Source organism: Ixodes scapularis, unplaced genomic scaffold (genome assembly GCF_016920785.2).
Source record: "Ixodes scapularis isolate PalLabHiFi unplaced genomic scaffold, ASM1692078v2 PGA_scaffold6__148_contigs__length_123643588, whole genome shotgun sequence".
In the NCBI taxonomy this organism is placed as follows: domain Eukaryota; kingdom Metazoa; phylum Arthropoda; class Arachnida; order Ixodida; family Ixodidae; genus Ixodes; species Ixodes scapularis.
Genome location: NW_024609881.1, coordinates 114,243,307 through 114,266,840, shown reverse-complemented (window position 1 = coordinate 114,266,840; position 23,534 = coordinate 114,243,307). Strand labels below are relative to the sequence as shown.

The 23,534-nt window shown below is 45.2% G+C and overlaps 1 protein-coding gene across 1 annotated transcript; it reads right to left on the bottom strand.

Annotated features, from left to right (window-relative positions):
- Positions 1 to 459: 459 nt before the first annotated feature.
- On the bottom strand, positions 460 to 23,519 carry LOC8041373 (DNA polymerase epsilon subunit 2). The gene is made up of 11 exons (XM_029970938.3): positions 23,219 to 23,519; positions 21,926 to 22,159; positions 20,017 to 20,284; positions 17,404 to 17,460; positions 16,420 to 16,541; positions 13,299 to 13,428; positions 11,401 to 11,524; positions 7,441 to 7,555; positions 4,442 to 4,634; positions 1,071 to 1,247; positions 460 to 633 (listed from the first exon to the last, which is right to left on the bottom strand). The coding sequence occupies exons 1-11, from the start codon at positions 23,281 to 23,283 to the stop codon at positions 541 to 543; spliced, it is 1,578 nt and encodes a 525-aa protein (XP_029826798.2). The 5' UTR covers positions 23,284 to 23,519; the 3' UTR covers positions 460 to 540.
- Between the last annotated feature and the right edge of the window lie 15 nt (positions 23,520 to 23,534).

Here is a 23,534-nt window from a genome sequence, read left to right as displayed (position 1 = left end):
AGTGCCTAAACAATAGAAAACGGCATGTGACCACGGAGAGGAGTGAGCGCCACTCCTGGCCAGTTCTCGATCGGCGGATTTCAGACGGAAAGAAAACGAATTTGGAGCGGCGAATTGTGTTCTGAATAGTCTAACTCTCGTATGTCATGCAAAAAAAAACAACCTTGGCGAGCATGAATACCCTCTCAGTGTCCCTTTAACAAAAATTTGTTTACATGATATAGCTATAAATACTGTAAACTTTTTTTTTGTCTAGAGAAAACAAACTTTTTATGTGTTTGATTCATCTTATATGTATCCCCACCTTACCTTTCAGGAGCACCAAAGAGCAGGCCACAAATCTTGAGGTCATTGCACTTGCTCTGCAGCACGGCTTAGAAGCACTGCAGACTAGGTTTGCAGCACTGCATAGAAGCACTGCAGGAAAGCCGATTGGCGGCAAAAAATAACGACACGTTCTTCAGGCTTGTGCGAAGTTTGACCTCGAAAACAATTTATTGTTCTTTAAATAAGGAAACGCATTCACAACTTCCGGCCAGGTCAGAACGGATCTTCCGAGATCTGGCTGTCTTCTGCAGTTCTGGAGCCCGGCAGGTAAACTTTGAAGGAGAAGTCTGTCTTGGGGAAGGATCCCTGAAAGTCGCAGAAAGACGTTCATGGCTGGCAAGTCCCCCGCCCCCCAGGTTCCACCGGCAAAAAGTGATTACGTTGTGTGCACATTTAGACAGCGCAAAGTTATTCGGACACAATGAGTGCCTGGTGTCTCCGTCGTAAATGAAAAATTTAGCCAGCGCAGCACAACCGCTGGCTCTGCGTCTTTAACGTGCGTCGCGTAGAAGCAAGGCACACCGGTGCGAGTCCAAGCACCATCGTTCTACAGGTGCAGGTTGAAATAGCGTCAAAAGAAGACATCTGTGAACGTAATATAAAATTTTGAATAAGGTGCAAACCAAGTTTGGCATTCGATTCAGTATGCAGCCAGTATGACGCGTCGGCGGAGTGGCCGCGGCTTTGGGAACCGTGCCGAAAGGGGCACCGGGTGTTCGCGGTGCGTCGAAGCGGCGCCTCACCGGGTTGAAGAAGAGGCAGTCGCCCTGGACGACGCTGAAGGGGTCGTGGGAGTCTGCCAGCGCCACAGCGTCGGGAAGCGGCAGGAGCCAGAGGGCAAAGTCCCACTCCCAGTACACGGGGCTCACCCCCAGGTTGAGCGGGCACAGGTGCGCGTTCGAAGCGAGGCACTTGGTGTACTGCAGGACACGAGAAGGGGGGGGGGGGGGGGCGTTGGCAGCGGAAATGGCATGCTCAACTACCGTTCAAGCTGCACCTCGTAAAATGCCAGACTCCATCTTTCTGCTTACGGGTGGCATCGGCCTCCAAGAGTGAATCAATGAATAAACTAGCAATGGCGATTAATTAGTTGTCAATCGAGGAGTGATTAGGTAAGCCTGTTGTAACCCCAAAAACTGTAAAAAAAAAACAATTGACTAATTTTCCACTTTATGCGGTGAATTACGATATACTTGTATGCATGTGCATTTAGGGTCGGTTATTTGGTAGTAAGAAAATACATTTTTCAAATGCAAAAATGTTTTCTTTGCCTGACAGCAAAACTTTAGAATAACTGCACTGCAGATTAGCCAAGCTTGCTTTTTCTTCCAAGGTGAAGAGCATATTGCAGTCAATACTAGTTGAGCAAATCAGTGATTTTACCACAGCAGTCAATCCCTAGTTGAGCCAATCAACGAATCTGCCAGTACAGTCCATCAATGCACCTACAACTGCAGTCAATCACTAGTTGAGCCAATCAGTGAATCTACCACTGCAGTCAATCCCCAGTCGAGTTACTGAAAATCAAATAATCTACCAGTGCAGTCAATTCCTAGTTAAGACAATCAGCAAATCTATCACTGCAGTCAATCCGTAGTTGAGCCAGTTAATGAATCTACCACCGCAGTCAATCACTATACTCTAGGGATGGGCAAATATTCGGTTATTACGAATAGCCAATCGAATACTGTTCTATTCGGCAGTCGCTTCGAATCGAAGTATTTGACGATATCGAATTATTCGACAATATAGGATTATTCTACCTTTCTAAATACAGTCAAACCCTACTATATCAAACCCGTTTACATCGAATTATTCCTTATATCGAGAAATTTTTGTGCACAGTAATGTTCCAGTGATAATATATAGCAAAAAACTGTGGTTGCATCGAACAAAAATAGCAGCCGCTACCGATATATCGAGCTGCCAAGAGCGCCGTTTTGCTCTGCAAGCTGGCTTTCCCCCAACGCGAGCGACCGCATTGGGGGAAAGCCAGCTTGCAGAGCACGCTGGCTTTTTTTTTTCGGGCGGCCACGTTGACCGCAAGGAACAAAAGAAAATATAGCTAGCGGAGAGTGGTTGCTCTGTGGTCCCTCTCCGAGCTCTGTCCACAAAAGAGAATATTTTCTTTTCTTCCAAGCGGTTGAAGCGGCCTCCCAGAAAAAGAAACAACAAAAAAAAGCCAGCTTGTCCTGCTAGCTGGCTTCCCCCAATGCAGCCACCCTGTTGTAGGGGAAAGCCAACTTGCAGAGTAAAATGGCGCTCTGCAGGAGAAGGTGCTCCCGCTCGGACTCCGTGCTCTCGGCATAGTTCGGTGCTAATGCGCGAATATAGAAGGCAGCGGCCTCAGCATTTTGGAGTCCGTCGATAGCGTAGAAAAATATCGTTATCGCCGATGCAATGAAGAAATAGCAGCGGAAGATGCAAGACTATTTCACTGTGTAAAACGTCAGCAGAAAGTGGAGTTTTGAGAATCAAATTCATTAAAAACTTTTATGTCGACTTACCCGCTATATCGAACTGGTAGACGTGTTCTTGCGAGTTCGATATAAACGGGTTTGACTCACTCTGACTTGGATTTCCGGCCAGGTGGCGCACGCTTCCGAACATTTTGACCATTTCGTGCTCCCAAACTCAATACACTTGAAATTAACAATTGCAGGACTTCTAATACCAAATAAGGGCAAATATAAAACTATAGTTTAAACATATCTTGTGGTTTTTGTTGCTTGTACTATTCAAACTATTCGATTCGAAATTATTCGGCCAAAATCACTATTCGCTTCAAATTCGATTCGGACCCAAAATCCTCTGTTCGCCCATGCCTGCTATACTCGTTTCACGATAACTTGGCAAACTGTGGAGGCTAGGGCCCCTAAACCCAATAAGAGTGTTGGAGCGAGGCACGTGACCCGAGATCACGGGAGCATTTGTGTCACCACTTCAAATGCGAGACCCAGAAAGACCGGCCGTCGTCTGCTCCGAAACCAACCAACTTCGAATGGACGTCCACCGCAGCAACATTTTCTTCCGCTAGAATAGCGTGCATTTCATAAACAGCTCATGAGACAACCATACGCTATATTTCGCCACGAATCTGTGATTGGTGCTAGGACACAGTGCAATGTTTTGGGTAGAAACGGCCAATTACACGGCTGCGATCGCCGACTATCGCCAACGGCCACGGCGCTACAAGAAGAAAAATATTGTGACCGGATACGGATACGGTGTCACTTTTTTGGTTTGAATATAATTGAAACTCATAAATCTATGATTATTTATTCCTTATATCTTCTTGTTAGAGATAGAATCGGGCAAGTTCAATTGCCACTAAAAGAAAAAGAAGCCCAGAACTACTTTGTCGCGGACGGCACTGTTGTTGTGGCAGTAACGAGGTCCCGGTGGCCTCAACCACTGAGTGTTATCACGTGCCTTGCTCCAACGCCCTTTTTGGGTCGCGGGGGCCGCAGGCTCCACAGTTTGCTAAGTTACTAAGGTGAAAGCCTTACTTGTCCCATTGTGCGAAAAAGCGGCGGCGTCGTGCCCAAAAGATGGCCATAAAAATATGTAATCAAGCACGTGCCGCTCGATCGTATGCTCAAGGACGATGCCGTCCTTGAGGTCGTCCTCTAGGCGTCGGTCTCGACATCGTCCGAGAGGTCATCCTAGGCCCCATAGTTGGCGTCAATCTCTCGGACGTCGTTTCAATCTCTAGGACATTCTCCTGTGGGACTATAATGCTTTTGTGCAGGCACGTAGCCAGGGGGAAGGCCCATGGGGCCCGGGCCCCCCCCGAAATCTTCCATTTTGCATGGGCCCTTTTCTCCCCCCTCCCCCTCATACAGCATTTTGTCATGAGTGGGCCCTCGCTGAAACAGAATCCTGGCTATGTGCCTGCTTTTGTGAAACTGAGTATAGCTGAAGCAATTAGTGAATTTATCACTACAGTCAATACCTAGTTGAGTGAACCAATGAATCTACCACTGCCGTCTATCACTAGTTAAGTCAATTAGTAAATTGATCACTGCAGTCAATCAGTGGTTGAGCCAATCAATAAATCTACCATTGCAAGTCAATCGATCGCTCAACGATTACAAAGCAGTGTCAAGCATACCAGCTGAGGAACATCCAGCCCCCCTTTTTGCCAGGGCAAGTGAAGTGCGTTACGACATGCCCTCGCGACGCCGTCCTCCCTGAAGAGCACAACCTCTCGGCCGCCAAGCAGCAGACGGCAGGGATTACTCGCCAGGTGGCAGCGGGACACCTTCTTGGTAAACTCTTCAACCAAGGTCCGGGGTAGCCCTGGCCTGCAGTCAAGCGCCAGTGGCTCGGTTTTGAGCAAAACGAGCACCGAAAAAGCGATGGACCTTTTGTAGAAACGTCGGTTCAAGAGTAAATGGGTCTAGTAGCGTCTTTCTCTTCCTTCTGGCCGAGGAGAGAGGGAAGATGGTTTCTTTTTGTCGACTTTATGGCAGAAGATAACCCTTGATGCGGAGAAAGGCGAGATTGGGAGAGCCGTATCTAGGGCACAGCGACTCAATGGGCGAACACTATGTAGCTGACGTTTTGGGTGTGGAACGGGTGGGAGAGGCCTTGCGTGCGCATTGTTTCCTAGTCACTTAGTCTCAAACCCAGTCGTGTGTCTAGGTGGCAGCACATATTTGCCAAAAGACGGATTGGTAGCACACTCTTGCAACATTTCAAATAAATCGTGCAACACACGTACCGCATGAGTCAAATGGGTCGTGTGCCCCTGAAAAGGACCGTAGATCAGTTTCTTCACTTACCAAGCTAAGATTTTGCACAGGGGTGGCCGAAGATGGCGTGCTCTGTGCATCCAAATTTTAAAGAATAAACCTAGCTGAGTATAAAGAGTAAAAAAATTAGAGCACGAGTTTGGTACCACGGCACCATGGCAGTTGTCTTTAAACGAGACGTCTGGGTGGTACAACAGCCGAGAGATAGTGGCAAGCCGAAATAGCCCAACAAAGAATCTTTCTTAACGGCATTGTATCCATTCACCGTTTTAATTAGTAAAAATGACAAAATCGTGCGTCGTCCCGGAAAAGCCTGAGCCACACCTGACTCAAAAATACTGTCTGCCAATGGGGATCAGAGTCTGCACCCTCACTTCTCAACCTTCCAACACCTGTTGGCTGTAGTGTCAATCAGACATCTTTGTTAGCAGACAGGTGCCCTAGATAGTGAAATCGGGCTCTTAATTTTTGTTTTCTCTATATAGAGGTAAGCTTATTCTTTGGAATCTTTATGCATAAAATGCACCATCTTCTGCTACCTTTGTACCAAATCTTATCGCAGTGCGTTGAGGAACTGATTTGTGTGATCCACTCGACTAGGACCAACAACCCATTTGACTTGTGAGGTACAATAAAGGAAAGTCTGAAAAATTGGCGTCCCAGATGGATACTCATGCAATTCCTCTGGCGAAAAAATGTCTTCGCAGCTAATCTGGCAGACTCGGAGTCGAATACCCAAGTTGACAAGCATTTGAAGATGAATTGCGAATGTAAATCTAGTATTGTTTTATATGGAGAAAAGCACATGAACCTTCTTATACAATCTTGTGCGCAGTAAGGACGAGGACAAAAGAGAACAGGACACAACAAGGTGCAACTTTCAACTGAATTTTTTGAGTATGTGTTCCAGTATTTATAGTCTCAACCATCATCACAATGACAACTTCAACTGAATTTTATTGAGTATGTGTTCCGGTATTTATAGCCTCAACCATCGTCACAATGACAACATCCACGACATTGGGTGAGACTATAAATACCGGAACGTGTACTCAATAAAATTCAGTTGAGAGTTGCGCATTGTTGTGCCCTGTTCTTTTCTTTTGTCCTCGTCCTTGCTGCACACAAGATTGTATAAGATGTCAAACCAACTCGCCCAAACAACCACGCTTCACATGAACCTATTTTTTGGCAGAGCACGCAGGAAGCCAATCAATGCCATTCACCGAGAACTTGAGGTTTAGAAATTGGATCCGCCCCGGAATTCTCAGCTTCTGAACGTTGTATTCAATCAACCTGGTGCAGGGTTACAAGGACTTACAACGTCTAAAGATAAGCACCGGTACCTTGCTGTCCACCGCTCTCCTTTTGTGAGTGGCAATGAACATATCTCCGTATGTTCCAGAAGAAAGTACAGCGTGTGGCCGTAAGGCCAAACACATTTGGCGCGCCTTGCAAAATTCGAATTCCAAAAAACGGACACACGGGAATCCCTCGTTATAACAAAGTGAACGGGACCGCACCCCGAGCAACAAACTCGCACTTCTGGAAAAAAAGACTATTGTTAGGTACATAAACCGATATCCCGAGAGGGATGTCCCTCCACTTTCAAGAGGCCACGTCGGCAAACTGGAAAGCTTCGAGCAATCCTTTCACTCGTCATAGTACAACAAAGAAGACATTTTTTTATAGGAGCCGTGCGAATGGTGGTTTCAATCGAATAGCACTGCATCATTCGTGACCTTCACAGCGTAAAGGACAGCCACTACAACAGGCTTTCTTAACAGTGTTAAAACTACCGTAATATCCCTAAAATCAAGTCGGGGGAAAATAATGGAGTGGGCTAACTTTCCGTGTACAACCAAGAAAAGTTGAAAAAAATTATATTTTTAGGTCATGGCTTGTTATGGTGGCGAGGAGCAACGTAGCAAAGATGACTGTACACACCAGTCAGCAACGTTCTCTTATATCTCGCCATAGCTAACTAGCCGCATTTATGCCAAGGCCATCATTGATGCCAACACTACTATTACTAAAAGTGTGCTATCTTTCAGCATTTAAAAAATATATAGCAAATCTAGCCAAAAATAGGGGACGGGCCATCTTTCGGGGGTGAGGCATCTGTTGAGAGTTTACAGTAGTGATAAATGCTGTGCTATTCAATTCAAACCAATATTCGTACACCCCTACAACTCTTTTGTTTCAAACTTTCATTTCTAAAGTATGTTCTTAGACAGAAACCAGCGAGCCGTAATCAATACAGCGAGGAATCGTACGGTTCTTGGGACTCGCGGGAACGCCCCATCTCTCGACGCTGTGCTCGGCAAACCAACGGGCAAAAAGGGTGGGAAGTGACCTGGGCAGAATGTTGGACAGTCCGGGATCCATCGGACCAGGCAGGAGCACAAACTGAGAGTGCTCCAGCAACTGCGGAAACTCCAAAACCAGGTCGGCCAGCTTCTTGAAGCACTCTGCAGTCAGAGACCAGAAGGTGCAAGCGCTCCGAGTACCGCACCTTTCCAGAAGAGTGTCCGTGTGACGCTACTACCGTATTTACTCGAGTAATAGCCGCACTATTTATGAACAAGACCCTTGCGTGTACTTTCCCACAGAGCAAATATACAGCCAATCATTGCGTTGCGCATAAATAACATAGCGAATAACCAGATCGAGAACACGATTGTCCATACAAATGCAATCTTCACAGATGGTATCTTCACACGAAGACGTCACCTGCAAACAGCTGTAATCATGCTGTCGATCGCGGTGATTGGCAATCTGCCTGCTCCGCGGAAAAGCAAACCCTCAGGTTTTCTTCATAAACAGTGCGGCTATTACTCGAGGAAATACGGTATACTGCTATTCTGGGCTCGAAAGATCTCTCACCCTTTTTCATGCTGTTGGGAAGCTTTTCCAAAAGACAGTCGAGCATGGTTACATCACACTCAAGTATTTTGAATTATTGTTTATATCAAACAGTCCAAACATCCCCTTGAAAATCACATGTGATAGTATAGACGCTTTCAGCGAGTCAGTTACTCGAGCTGCCACCAGTCGGCGCGCCCTTCGCGTGCTTTCCGGGCCGCCATAGCCGACCTTCAGTTCCTCGCCGTTGCTCCGGGTTGTGTGCTGCACAGGCCACTACCGGAGCTTCGTTTTAGTGTTCATTTACGTTCCGCGTTGAAATCTTGCACTTTCTTTGGGTCTTTTCGCTATTTAGAACTTTCATTTAATCATTTGATATTTATATTTCGACATAGCTCTTGTATTTTCTTATTTATGGAATGGAATCGGACAGCGAATGGGTCGACGATACTTATGAGGCTTCAATGACCATGTAAGTTCATCCCATTCTTACGTTTTTGTCGCTAATAAAGGGCAGTCAACACTATTGCGACATATGCAAATTGCAACTGACGCAGTAAGGCTATCGCAGTCGTGCTTCTCGCTGCATGTACGCGCTCGTTTCCGTAAAGCCGACCCGCATGTCAGCGATTTAGCGTGCGATGAGACGAGCGACGGAGATTTTTTTCTTTTTGTTTTATTTACAAATACTGTCGCCTGTTGCATCGGTAGTTTTTTTGGGTTTTTAGAAACGTCGCTAACCGTCTTGGTTGCTTGCTCCGTCACTTCCATGCGGTTTGCCTCGTCGCGCGACTGACTGAGCGACAGCGAAGCGGGTCGCCGTCGCTTATCTGGTCGCTCGCGAAATCACTTACATGCGGTTTATACTCAATTAATTTCCATGCACACAGCAATGAACCATTGGCGCCTCGATATTATGTATAAACCGCGTGCAAGCGATTCGGCGAGCAACGAGACAAGCGACGGTGACCCCCTTCGCTGTCGCTCGGGCAGTCGCGCGACGAGGCAAACCGCATGGAAGCGACGGGAACAAGCGACCAAGACGGTGAGCGACGTTTTCTAAAAACCCAAAAAACCGAGCGATGCAACAGGCGACAGTGAGAAATCTTCGCCGCTGGCTCTCATCGTTGTCACCGTTGCTCGTCTCGTCGCACGCTAAATCGCTTACATGCGGGTCGGCTTTACGGAAACAAGCGCGCACATGCAGCGAGAAGCACGACTGGATACCCTTACTGCGTCAGTTGAAATTTGCATATGTCGCAATGGTGTTGACTGCCTTTATTAGCGAGAAAAACATTAGAATGGGATGAACTTACATGGTCTCTGAAGCCATAATCGTGTATCGTCGATCCGTTCGCTGTCCGATTCCATTTCATAAATAAGAAAATAAAAGAGATATGTCGAGATATAGATATCAAATGATTAAATGAAAGCCCGAAATATCGAAAAGACCTAAAGAAAACACACGATTTCAACGCGGAACGTAAAAGAACGCGAAAACAAAGCTCCGGTAGGGGCTGGTGCAGCACGCAACGCGGAGGAACGGCGAGAAACTGAAGGGCGGCTATGGCGGCAGGGTCACGTGACGCCAAGATGGCGGCGCCCATGAAATGTTGCTTGAAAGGGTCTATAGGAGCGTTATCTTTTTGTATCCAACTCCCATGGCGGGAACACTCGATATAGCGAGCGAAGCTCCCTCGATCCGATTGCGCTAGTGGCGAGCACATCGCTTGTGCTACAGTGCTGGCAGACCGCCAAGCCAACATACACACGGTAAGATACACAGTGAAAGAGCAGTCGTAAACAAAAAAAAAACAACAATGAAGCATAAAAAAAAAAAGAAAAAAAAAAGTGGAGGATGGCAAAAGCAAGGGGAAGGGCACGCACGCGCACGTAGGGAGAGCAGGGAGTGTCCGCTCTCGCAATGGCAGGCGCCCTTTCCCCGAACACTGCTGATGCTGCGCGACTCCCTAGCCCCAAAATAAAATGAGCAAACAAAAAAAAAATAAAAATCTTCGGCAAGTTGAGTGTGTTAATGGTTGTGCAATACCACTTTAACCGCCTCACCTTTGTCTATCTTTTTCTTTTGCCGTTTTTTTTTTTTGTTTTTTTTTTCTGTCCAAATTTGGTGAGCTTTTTTTCTTTCTTGCTCAACTTTCATTTTACGTGCCTTGCTTTTCTGTTTTTTTATTTATTTTTTTATTTTCATGTTTTGTCGCTTATACTGTGTGGAGGTCTCGACCAGGCGCGCGCGTTAAGTGCAGCGGTGTTTACGGTCCCCGCCCACTACGCTCTACTGCATTTAGTGGCTCTTGGATGAACTATTCGGTAAGCTCCCGTTTGTCGCGACCTTCAGTATTAGCAGAGACGCCATGAAATTTCAACTCGAGCTTACTTTAACATATTTTTGTATAGTATCAAATTATTGATATATCAAACTATTTTATGATTTCCTTTGAATTTGATATATCTGGGTTCGATTGTATGCTACCATCCATCTACCTAAAACATTGTAACCTAAACCCTGAGACGACCTAAACCCTAATTAGCTTGCCTGCATATAGTACTTTCGCTTCTCGCAATATCTGAAACAGTTTGGAATTTCACAAGCATTGTTAGAAACAATGAACACTAAGAACTGTTTCACCCATATTTAGGCACCAGTGACACCGTGCACGAATCGGGTCTTAGCTGGGAAGCTGCAATAGAAGCGGGAGGTGTCGAGAGAATCTAAGTAGTGCAGAGAAACAGTCTGGGGTACCTCAAAGAATCCATATTCTCCTAGGAAACCAGTTTTCCCAAAAGTAAAGGCTATAAAAAAAAAAAAAAAAAAGAAAAAAAAAAAGCTTTTCACATGTTTGTAGAACCAAAGCAATATACTGAGGAACCTTGTTCAAGAGCCATGTAATCCAGAACTTTTTGGAAAGAAGCCCGGCTTATCAGCCCTCGGAAATGCGGTCGGCAGCGAGTAGGTAAACTAACGCTTTTAAGGTACTTTAGACGGCCCACAAAAAAGTGGTTTCTCAACGTATCGCGCTGCGATTTACTACAGAGGTGCAAGCAGGTGGTGGAAGTTTACAGCAAAAAAAATCAAGGAATGAACTTACCTTGTTCAAAAGAGAAAAAACGGAAACCTGTTCAGGGCAATCTACGACACCACTTTGCAGACGATGCACGTGTATTGAGAAGTGCTGCCAGCAGGTGGTGTGCGCAGCGTCGAGGAAGCGCAAGCCGATGGATTTTTCACTGTAAACTTTCGCCCCTACTTGCACCTCTGAAGCAAACTGCGGCGCAATACGTTGAAAAAGCAATTTTTGTGAATCATCTAAAGTGTCTTGAAAGCGTTAGTTTACACATAGAAGCTTAATTTAGCATCCTTTTAAGAAGACGCTTAGGTGAGGTCCCGTCAAAAACGCAAACAATGGTCGTAGCAAAGAGCGTGCATCCCCACCGGCCAGCAAGGCTGCGTCTTTCCGCGTTCCCATTGGCCGAGAGAGGAAGTTTCCCGCCAACACGAAACAGGTGGGCGGGGCTTGGGAATAGCCAGCAAACAGCACCCTTAGCTTGTCCAACACCTGCACAAATACGTTCACTCAGTTGCCAGCCAGTAGCCAGATGACCAGCTCCAGCCAAACCATCTACAGTGGAATTCACTTACTGTATGTGCTCGCATACGAACACACTTTTTTGCTCGAAAAATGGGCACACATTTGGGGGGTGCGTTTATTATGCAAGGTAACATTTTTGCATTTGCGCACTTTGTGCAAATGTCATTTCAGGTGCTATTATGACATGGCAGGGTACTGTGGCACATCTCCACTGACGAAGGCGTGCCCATGACTTATCGTGAGCGTGCCACAGTAAACATGCTTTATAAATTGCAAACTTTTTTAAGGTACTTTTGGTGTGCCCTTTGCCGAAGAAAAAGCGCCCTACGAAGCTCACTCAGCACGGAGAGCAACGTGAGCATTTTTAGGCGTAACCACTTTCACGATATGACTGTTCGAAAGCGGATCACAGACGACAGCATGTTTGTTGACATCAATGCATCCGATGGACGAAGCACGTCTGGGGCTGGGCAATTCCTCGACCCTAGCTTTGCTAGGCGTGTGTGCCGCTCGGTTTCATGGTTGACCACTTCCGCAACCACAAAATTGCTGCCATTACAAGAGCGGCTTGGCTTGGCTTGGCAGCAAAAGATGATTGGCCGGCTTGGTGGCTAGACGGCTAGCTAAGGACGCAGTTCAACACTCGTGGAGTTGAAAATTAAAAATGCGTTCATTACGCGAGAAAAAAAAAAAAGTCCAAATATCTATGTTTGTTGTGGGGGGTGCGTTCATTATGCGAGTAAATACGGTATATAACGATACCACATATAGTGATGTACTGCCTATAATGACCCGCTTCTAGAGTTTCTAGACTGAAAGCATTTTCAAATAGGAAATGCTGTCAACAAAGGAGTGCTCTGTATGGAAGGTGGGTGGGTGTGAGTGGCCGTGTGGGTATACATAGGATGCTCGAGAAATAAACCAGTTAGCCGAGTATGAAACGTTCCCTTCTGCATTTGTTCCTTCGACTTAAAGTTTTTATTTTCTGCACCAGTCTTAGGTGTTAAACAACATTATTCTAGACCAGAAACGCTCAGTTTCTGGTCTAAAATAATTTGTTTAACAACCTCACCCCTCGCGATTCCTGCCGGATATCGATCACACAATGCCCGACGGAAGTCACTCAACCTCGCTATCCGCAGTATCCGTTCCTGTGACGAACAAGTTCGTAGCTGATTGCCGCTTTTTTTGTCTGCGATCTGCATGCGCAATTTATGTTAGGTAGGTAGGTAGGTAGGTATTTGCTTACGCCTTTTAATAAGTACATACCTACCTGCCTAACAGATAACGTGCATGCAGATAGATCTGTTGACGTGGTACGCAAGTTTTCTCGGTTTCCCACATGTCTATCGTGCCGTGAAACTTGCTATGTCCGCAATCTGCAGTATCATGCGAGTTTGTAGCAGGCTCTCGCTTGTTTGAAGTACCGTGAAGCACAAATCTGCTGCATTCGCACAGTGCAGTATTCATTCCCGAAACAGGGGAGTTGGAAGACGGATTTATTGTGCCCACAATCTGCGGTATCGGTTCTTGTTTCACGAGGCTTATAGTGAGGGGGACCCAACGCTTATCTCTAATTTTTTATAAATTTTTGCTGTGGCATCTCCAAAGATGGCCCACCCCATATTTTCAACATTTATCTCTTTCTTTCGGGTGAGCGTTCTCAAGGTACATTAACTGTCACAAGCCGACACAATTTTCTCAGACATCAACTGTCAAACGCGAAAGCGATCCACCTCACCTTGGCACTGTCCAGCCAGACGTCCGAGAGAAAGACCATCATGGCGTCCGGCGGCAGATCTTCGATTTCGAGCCTCGTCCGAACCTTCTCCGGGAGCTTGGAAAAGATGGTGGTGCTGCCGAGGTACTTTCTGCTCAAAGCACCCGAGAAGTTATTGCATTACTTTCAATGGACATACTACACCGGGAACTTGGCAGAATAAAGAAGCGTGCTTTTTATCCCCGCAAAAATGAACCGTGCATCGTCGAATGCTCGCTCTCCACCCTAATATAGCACTAAGGCCTGAATCAGACGTCATGTTTTCAGAACTTGCCATTATCCGATTCAAAAGTTATACCCAATATTCAGAAATTTTAAACAAATCTAGCCCACGAACACATGGAGACTAGGGATGCCGCGAACTTTTTTCGAATCGAAGTTTCGATGATCGAATCAAGCGGTTCGAAAGGTTCGAAAGATTTCGATTTTTCGAATTGTCTATATCGTAAAATTCGACGGAGGTCGAATTTTCGAACTTGTTAAGCTAAGAAGTTTGACGCTTTTCGAACCGTCGAACTTATTACGCTAAAAAATTCAATCTTTTTCGAACTTTCGAACTTATTGCGCTGCAAGGTTCGATGCTTGTCGAACTTTCGAACTTGACTGACCAAAAAATTCGATAAATTTCGAACTTTCGAACTTATTTATCAAGAAAATTCGAAAAGTTTCGAACTTTCGAATTCTGAAAAGTCAGAAGTTCGACGAACTTCGAACTTATAGGGTAAAAGTTCGACGTTCGTCGAACTTCGAAAGACCGGCGGACGGTTTCATTTGATTTCAAGTAGTGGGGTACATTCGTAATTTTTTTTCTCGAACTTTTACACGCGGTGCTGCGTTCCTTACGAAAGACAATGTCATTTATTTCAATGTTCTGGCATGCTTAGGTTTAAAGAAATAAATCCCCGAAGGGGCGAGGACGGACGACGGGTTTTTGACGATTATCGTTTGGGCCAGATTTGAAGCACGCTGCAGCCGGAGCTATTTATGGTAGATATGTTATACTTTTTTTAAAGAATGATATATGTATAGCGTAGGTAAGTGCCGTCTTAAGATGTGATTATTGCTATTCAACGTGAGTTTCGAAGAAATGTCCAAACATGTATCTGCATGCAATTATGACCTAAACTTGATATTTATTTTCGTCTAAGTTGTTTGAGGTATTGCATTTAAATTAACACCACAGACAGTACATATCATTGCCATCTGCAGAATACAAAATAATATATTTATTGTTTTTTCACGTTAAGGAATAAATTAACTCATGGCAGAAGATTTCTAGTAGTGTTCAAGTTCAGCACGTCATTAAAAGAAAACTTTTTTTTTTTTTTTTTTTCGCTTCACGTTTCTGGGACGTGTTTCTTTTAGCCTGTACACATTTTGGTAAAAGAAACTTGTTTCGAAGTTCTGAACCTCTGAATATGCAAGAATAGAACACTTCCGACGAATTCTTGATAGTTTTTTTTTCTCCTGCTTTTTATTCCCGCATTTATTCTTTTTTTTTTTTTTCTTTTGTTACTATCGGCACAGGTGTTTAGGTCGAAAAGACAGCTTTGAACTTCCGAACCACTAAGCATGTGACGAGCAGTGCCTTCTGACAACGAGTTTCTAACAATGACCATCTACGCAACCTTTTATGCAGTGAAGAGCGACAGTAGCTATACATATGCATAAATAATTTCAGATTAAAATACGCTCGACCACGCCCTCTTTCCCCGTATTTTTTTCTTTAACAGTCCGAAATACCTGCAAGGGGAAGAAGGAGGCTGAAGCCCCCCCCCCCCCCTCGCTACCCTCTTTCCCCCCGTTTTTCCTCTTCCGACGCCACTTGTATGGTAGAACGCTCCTCGACCTCGAGTTGTGTCGGCTTTTGTGCTTTTTGCGAGGCGATTCCTCCGTCCCAGAAAATAAACCTCCAGTACAATTATAAACTTCACCGGATCGGATTACTACCAGCGTGCAAGGGGTGGCGAGCTAGTTTGCCAGGTCGCTTCAAGGTTTCTCTGAGCCTCAACCTCCTGCTCGCCCGTGGCCGTTTCGAACTGGATGAGTCTCGTAAAACAGTGTGTTCGTGCAATCACTACTGCGTGATAAAGACCCCCCCCCCCCCCCCCCGGGGGGCTGGCGGTCACAATTCTGCACTGGCAAATATTCTAGCACGTCCGGGACACTCGTCGTCTCATTTAATTGCCTTACCAACTTCGCAGAATCTAGGTATCACACCCTAACTTTTCTAAACTTGATTTTGTGAAAACAAGTGAGTCGTGAAAACGTTATTTGAAACTGAAACTGTAGAAAAACTTGAAAATCGGACTTCAAACTTTGAAAACTTGGATTAAAAAAAATTCAAAATCTTCAGTTTTTTTTTTTTTTTTTAATTTAGCGTTAAAAGAGAATCGAAACTTTCGAACTTTTCGAACTTTATGCCAAAAGAAATTCGAAATCTTCGAATTGTTCGAACTTCATGTCTATAAAAATTCGAAGCGTTCGAAGTTTTCGAATTTTTTTTTACAAAGAATTTCGAAATCTTCGAATTTATCGAACCTGAAGTAAAAAAATATTCGAAATATTCGAATTCGAAATTTTAGAAACCGTGAAAGCTTCGAAATTTTCGAAATCGAAACTCCGCTGTGGACAAAAGTTGCGAATATTTCGAAATCGAACCTCGGTCGGTACGAAAATATCAAAATTTTTCGAAATCGAACCTCAGTTCGCTTCGCAAATATCGAAACCTTTCGAAATCGAACCTAGGGTGGTTCGCGACATCCCTAATGGAGACGATGGCGTCTGCCACGAAGAACGGGCACCATTTTCTCGCTGAAAATTTCCGAAAATCACTCCTAACTATATAATCAGATGACAATAAGTTCTGAAGCACTGGCATCTGATCCTCCAAACAGTTACCGCTATGGGCCGGAACCCAGAGTTCGGCAATGCATAGTTTATTTTCCCAAGAATGTGGCACTCTACGAGTGTGGGCGCCTGCTCGGTATTTTACGGCAAACGTGACGCAGCTACGAAACAACTGTCTTCGGCTCTGTTGCATCAACTTTCTTTGCAAACGAAGTTGATAGAAACTCCTTACAGGGTCTCTGAAGCTGGCTCGACTGGCGGGAGTCCAATGGCTTCGATGCGGAACACGGAGTCCTCGTAGAGGCCTTCGGCGAGTACAAAACTACTCTCGGTGAAGAGCCCTTCCGTGAACGTCTGGCGGCGCCGTCAAAGATAATGCACATTCTTCGTAAAATCGGAAATGTGGCGTACAACAACGGGCTAGATGAAGAATAGGAACAATACTTACAGGCCTAAAAGTGCAACAAGGCACCGTGGGGGAGGTGGTGAAAAACTGCACGGATCACCGTGCTCGAAGGAGAGCTTCCAGTGAATTTCTAAAAACTCTTTCATACTATCACGGCAGTGAAACGCAATGTATGATTGAAAGTGGAAAAGTGTGTGGCTAAGCTAAACTTCCATTACTCAAAGAAAATACAGTATTGTTATTGTCATCGTAAGTGGAGGTCGAAATAACCAGCGGAAACTGCTGCTGCACGGATCTGAAGCTTCACTTAAAATTTGTTTTACTGTACGAAGAATTCTTATTACTTGAAATACCGCTGGCTACGAACTCTGTACAGGACAGCAAAATATATGAAGGCCCGTTCACACTCTCGCAACCGACTACGACTGAGAGAGACGAAACCGGTTTTTAAGCCTCTTGCAATCTCTTAGGACCAGCTCCGCTGTAGCGCATCCGATGCTAGGAAGTCGCAAAAGGCTTAAAAACCGGTCTGGTCACTCTCGGTCTTACTCAGTCGCAAGAGTGTGAACGGTGCTCAAGCCTCAAACCAACATCATCCAGAGACTTTCTCCCTCGGTTTGAAACCAGCGCGTGGCCCTGGAGTCGCATGCAGCAGTGCAAAGGTGCGCCAAGGAAGTCTAAGCTTCCAGGAGCAGATACAAACTCGCAGGCATAAAGACGGCATTTTGAGACCCTCCATGTACACCACAAAGAAATGAAGCAGCAAAAATACACTGCGACGCTACAAACAGTAAACAAAGAAAAGGATACCGCTTTGGAGACGTCAACCGCAACTGAACCAGTTGGATCTTCCAGAAAATATTTTCCCTGAAACGTCAAACAAACAAGGAATTGGCACGACATTGTCAAAGTTTCCGGACTCGAAGGCTGCCTTATTTCGGTAAGGATCAGTAACTCTCAGCCCTAGAATTCTAATAAATTATTTGTACAGTTGAATAACCCCCTTAAGTGCCAACTTTATTTGAGGTTGCAGAATGCCTGGAGGAGTCAAAGTCGCCGCCACCGTCCGAATTGTTGTTGTCATCAGATTCACTTGAACAGCTGAATTCAGCAACAAAGTCGTCATCGTCTTCCCTAGACGAACAAAACTCAACTTCTTCCAAGTCACTTGAGCTTTCTTCAGCGATCACTTTTCTTTTTCACATTGACGTTCCCCGCATGCTACTTTGGCTAGCGACATCAATTTTAAATGACTGTTGCCAGAGTATCTTCTCATTTATCCTACCAACAGTAGAAAAAAAAAAGCCACAAACTAAGACAAGTGTTACCATCTATGAAAGGTGCCGCAAACCACTTGGACGAGCGTAGCTTGTCTGTGGAATTGAGGGCTACCTAAAGAGCACTGGACGAGCTGAGCTCCTCCATGACATTTTTAGCCAGAAAGCCGCCAACGAGCTTAGCTCGTACAAGGCACTCAAAGGGACACTGACACCCCCCAAAAAAAGATTAAATATTTTGCCAGGTGATCTATTATGGTGCCAGAAGACGATCCAATCAATATTTTGCTTCAGCGTCACATATATTTTTAATAAAGTAAAAAAAAAATGCAACTGCTTGAAACCAAAACTGGACTAGGGAGGAAGAAGAAATATAGAGGAGAAAGTTACCGGATGCCACGCTGCTGTGGAGCTTTTTTTTTTTTTTCTCAATCAACGTATTTGCAGCTATTCCCAAGCTACAAAAAATGGGTATCATATCTTTTGTCTATTTTTAGCGTTGAGTGTGTACTTTCAATGACCCACGACTTTGATTATTCTTGCTGGCTGTGTCTAAACCATAGAAAACGGCATGTGACCATGGGGAAGAGGGTGAGCGCGACTCAAACCGGCCAGTTCTCGATCGGCGGTTTTCGGGCAGAAAGGAAACAAAGTTCGAGCCACACATTCTGTTCTGAATGGTTGGGCTCTCGTATGTCATGTACAAATAAAAACCTTGGCAGGCATAAATTCCCTGCCAGTGTCCCTTTAAGGGGTTAGGGTCCTATACATTACATTTTTTTGTCTCGGCATTAATTTAAACCCGAATTCTCAGCAATTCGAGGAAACTTGGAGTGAAACCTGACTTGGTGTAGCTTATTTTACTGCACAGTTTGGCAAGGGAGTTTTGATTATCATCGCTATAAAGAAGCACATACATGCCATGGAGCCCACTGTAACTGCAATAATTCAAAAAAAAAAAAAAAGCAAAACTGGTCTAGATGTTAGTTTAACTTAACCAGATGGGACAGCACAAAGTTTAATCACAATAGTCTACAAGGCAAACAGTTTTAAATGTTGCTTTGCAGACTTGCAGCTATAAGTACTCTGTAATTTAATGCGTTAGTTTTTTTGTCGTTTTTTTTAAAGATGAAAGTGGGTGTTATACACATCAAACTTCTAGCATCCTAAAATTGAAAACTTGTGATTTCTTTATGAAGGTGGAGAGGGGAGGGTCATTACTGCAAAAATAAAAAAAAGGCTGCCATGAAATTCATATGCATGTAACATCGCTACGGTGGAGGAAAGCCGAGTGATTGGTATACCTCATGATTCCATCAGAACAAACGCATCGATGGTCCAAAAGGCTCTCTTAATAATTTCGAGCAAAACAGCTTGAGAGGAGCATCCGGCCACAAACAATCAGAAATTAATCCCTCAGGACATTTCTTATTGATGTGCAGAGAGTTACAACACATGCAGAGAGTTACAACACACAAATCTGGGTGTTTCTCAAACCATGAATCACTTAACCCTTTGACGGTAGAGGCTTTTTCCCCAAGGGCATTTTTCCAGTGGCCCAAATTTGTTTGCAAAGGAATAGTAGGAAGAAAAGGTAAAAGCACAGTTTTTTTTTGTTTTTTTTCTCTCAATTAACTAGCAGGCGCACGTACAGTGCTTGCAAGCTGCTTGGCTGTAGAAGCATCAAAGGAAAATATCGAAGGCAAAAAGTTGTCACCTTTTCTTTACATTCGGTTTCATGTTGGCACATTAGCTTCCGCGACATTTCAGCGGCTTCAGATTCCTAACCGGAGGCACTTTACAGAACTCCTCTGTCGGAAGGTGAACTCTCATCCTCTAAATTTAATCCCAAAAAGCGTTGGAAGTCTGAATCAGAAGAGCCAGTACTCCCACTGGCACTGCCGCCAGAGCAGTCGGCATAAGTGAGCATCACGTGCATGGAGCATCTAACTTGAAAATTATAAATAGCCCAGCAATGTGAACCAATGTGAGTATGTTTGGAGTTCACCGAAGACATAACAAATAGCAACACCTCCGGCGGTGTGTGCAGTTTCGCACTAGGGAGGCCACTTTCAAATGTGAAATAACCGCCGTAAATGTACGGCGACGGCCGTCGAAGGGTTACAGGTAACCGGAAACGGCTCACCTGCTCGAACTGAGTCAGCATTCCGAGCACGACGACACGTTCCGAGATGGTTCCCAGGAGCTGCTCGACGTTCCGGAGTTCGAACGAGCTCCCAGTTTCTTCGGAAGACGAAACGCGGCAGGTCTTGGTCGCGAAGCACGGATGCCTCGCCGTCTTCTGGAGCACGAGGCAGTAGCGCTCCTGGAAGAGGAACGCCTTGCTGTCCGAGTCCCCGAAGAGCTTCGGACTGCGGGCCCCGTCCCTCGGGAGGAACTTTTTGCGGTCGACACTGCGGATGACGCGCAGAAACCCGTCAGTAACGGTATAATTCCTGGAACGCACCCCAGACTAACGTGTTTGCAAAGTCCTAAAAAGCAGTCCCCCCCCCCCCCTGATTTCCATCGGAGGACATCGCAGACGCGCGACGTTGTTGCCGATCCCAGCGGCGTAACAGCGGCGGTGGTGCACGTAGCAGACGTCCGTTTTGCTGCGATCCGCTCCCCAGCTCGACGGTCTACGAAAGTCTCGGCAGCCGGGAGTCGAACGCCACGACGGCAGTGAAGGCCGCGTTTGTTCGTAATTTCTGCAGGGGCCCTTACATCCGACCGCCGAGATAGCGACGTCGGACGGCATGACATGTCGGCCCCTGTGACGTCGTTTGTTGCCACTTCGTGACAACTTTTGATGTATGTGTGGGACAAGACAATGAACGCGCCAGTTGAAACGTGTTCGCGAATGCACTTGACAAAACGCGTGCGGTCGTGTGTCACGACTGTGTGACGTCCATTAAAGCTAGCGGTGATGCTGCACCGGCTGAATTTCTCATCTACAGCGGAGGCACCAGGCACGCAATAGAGCTGACTAAACAAACACAAACTCTAAACAAAAACGCAGACGTTAATCAAACACACAACTCAATTACCTTTTAAAAAAATCAGAGTAACGGTTAACAGTTAAGATTGTTTGTATGTACTTATAAATACATCAGCTTCAACTTGGAAAATATACATGAACATGAAGAAAGAGAGGACAGGAGGAACATGTGGAAGAATGTGTCAGCTTCCCGTCTATAGCCATTCAGAAATAAAGAGAGACAATATCTATGAAATGTTACGCCCAGAACAGCAGCAGCATGAGCTTGTGGCGTTTCAGTTCAAAAACAATAATTTTTAGATATTTCTGTGTCTCTAAAGACCCAGCTCATGTTTACAAACAAACCGGAGCGCCCCTAGCGGACGCCACCACGCGATGAAGTGTGGGCAAGAAGCTCGCTGTTGCCCATAAATAAACCATTGAAATGCGATGCTGCCGGCGTCTGTGTGAGTCCCGGTGCTTTTTTTTTGCATTGGAATTGTTGATATGTCTTCCTGGCAATGTCTGACTACTTGAGCAGCCTTAGCGAAATTACCGAGGCCTTGTTGCACCGCAAAACTTCGCGTGAATAATATGACATCCGGCGACTCATTCCGCTTGGACGCCACAGAATGGGCGCTAAAGCCTGATTCGCATGATGAGATTTCGCTCACAATTTTCAGTCGCGACGTCGCTCGGGCTGCAAAAGCGTGAACCATAGCTGAGATGGTCGACATTTTTGTCTGGTTTCTTTCAAAACAACGCAGATGGTGACTTTTGCCCACAGCCCCAGACTGGTAGTGCGCTCGACGCATCACCAACGTGCCATGACGAAAAAAGCTGAGTTTGTATGTAAATTTTTATAGGTGCAATTATCGGTAGTATTTGTTTATTAGTGCAATTGAAGGAAAAGAAAATGCAAAAGGAAGAAGTTTACACGAAAACATTGTTGGCAGGCAGCTGTCTCTCCTTTCCCATCCTTTCTTTCTTCGTGTTCAAGTATATTTCTAAAGTCCGAGCTGATCTATCCACAACTACCTTTTAAGCCCCACGAATAACGTCTTAGCGTGCGACTCGCCTGTACGAAAGGGGCGACAGTTGGAAGGCATCCACCACGGTGACCTCACGGCTGTGGCTGTCCTCTTCTCCCCGATGGGACCACTCCTGGATGCACTTGGCTAGGGTCTGCTGGTTGACCAGAGCCGACTCGAGCCGCTGCTCTTGGAGCCATGTCAGAATGTTATTAATCCACATGGTCCGTCTGTCTTCCTCCAAAGGCTCCAGAAGCTCCAAGAGATATTTGCTGGCATCGCTGGAAGAAAAACAGTGTGTCACTGAATTTTGTTAATGCCGAAATCGAGCCGTGTTTGCCCAGCCGAAGTGATAGTGTAAGCAGGTTGCTAGAGGTTCACGATTGAATAACTGGGAGTGAGGAAAATTGAACGAATGAATAAACAAAAACACTTCGATATCCATCCTTTCGGTTTTCGCAAGACTCAAGTGTTCCGTCTCGGATATCTCTAGCTCTCTTAGCATGGGTGTTTTTGGCACATAAACACGAGGCGGTGCATGTACTACACAGAGCAACAAAGTCGGGTTTTATGCATTTTGCTCAAGGGGTGTAGAAAAGCTTCAAATTTTACCACCTAGGTTAGGGCTTGGCATAAGAACTTTCTGCAACAGTTTGTTTTTATTAAGCTCCTTCAATATGAAAAATTTAATTTTGAACTAACCGAATCACACTCTGCACATGAGACTGAGAAATGAATGCAATTTCTTTCTTCGTTTTTTTTTTTTCTCTACATATGACTAGGAATATTCCTTGAATATGATACCAGTCGGTATAACTATAACCTAACCTTTTCTTTAATAAATGAGTTTTTGTGGAGATGCTGGCAATCTGCAGTGCCGACTAGTCCATTTATCACCAAAGCCGAAGATTATATTTTCATTGTGTGTGTGCAATAGAGCTTTTGTAGCAAAATGGTAGCTATTAGTCCTCTAGGCTACATTATTTCTTGGTAGTTACTAATATTTCTTTCTTAAATGTATTCAGGAGTACTAAAAACTGAACCCAGTGAGCAACTGTACCCATAAAACTCCAACTAAATTTATCTCGTCTTTGGTAACGGCAGGATGATACACGTCACAGAAGATAATTACGTATGTGCTGAATTATCTCAACATTCTCTACGAACATTTGGCAGTGAAACGGTTTCATGGTTTCCTAGCTTCGGTTTCACAACACTCCCGTCCCACCCTCCCCAAGATCGTGGGAGTTTCAAAAGTACGCCATCTCATTCGTGATACACATTAGAGTTACAGGGCACGACCTAAGGATATTTCGGAGCCAGGAAAAGCCAGTACCCACCTTCGTAAAGAGAAACCACGAAGCTGGAAACTGTTCAGGATTTTGCTTCTGAGTTTTGCCGACATGTTTTACAAGGTGAGACGTTTTTCCTAAATAATACACTCTGAAGTCACTGACATCGCAACAACTTGGTTAAAAAACCAGACACACAACGCTAAAGATGAATTGGCCCTTCACTAGCTTCGACTCGATCAGGCGGCATGAAACACCACAAGCACAAGCTCCAGAGAATCCCGCGCCAAACTTCTTCGATGACTTGTAACCTTTGGCTACTATTCTGGATTGCCGTAAGAAGAGGCTTGGTTGGCTTTGGCTT

What these genes read in the sequence shown, in the direction of transcription:
- LOC8041373 (XM_029970938.3), bottom strand. Translation starts at nt 23,283, where the DNA reads ATGTCGGCAAAACTCAGAAGCAAAATCCTGAACAGTTTCCAGCTTCGT. An exon ending in CGGTTGACGTCTCCAAAGCG is followed by an intron (nt 16,542 to 17,403) that starts GTATCCTTTTCT and finishes CGGCGCCGCCAG; the next exon opens with ACGTTCACGGAAGGGCTCTT. An exon ending in GAGCCAGCTTCAGAGACCCT is followed by an intron (nt 13,429 to 16,419) that starts GTAAGGAGTTTC and finishes TGCTTTGAGCAG; the next exon opens with AAAGTACCTCGGCAGCACCA.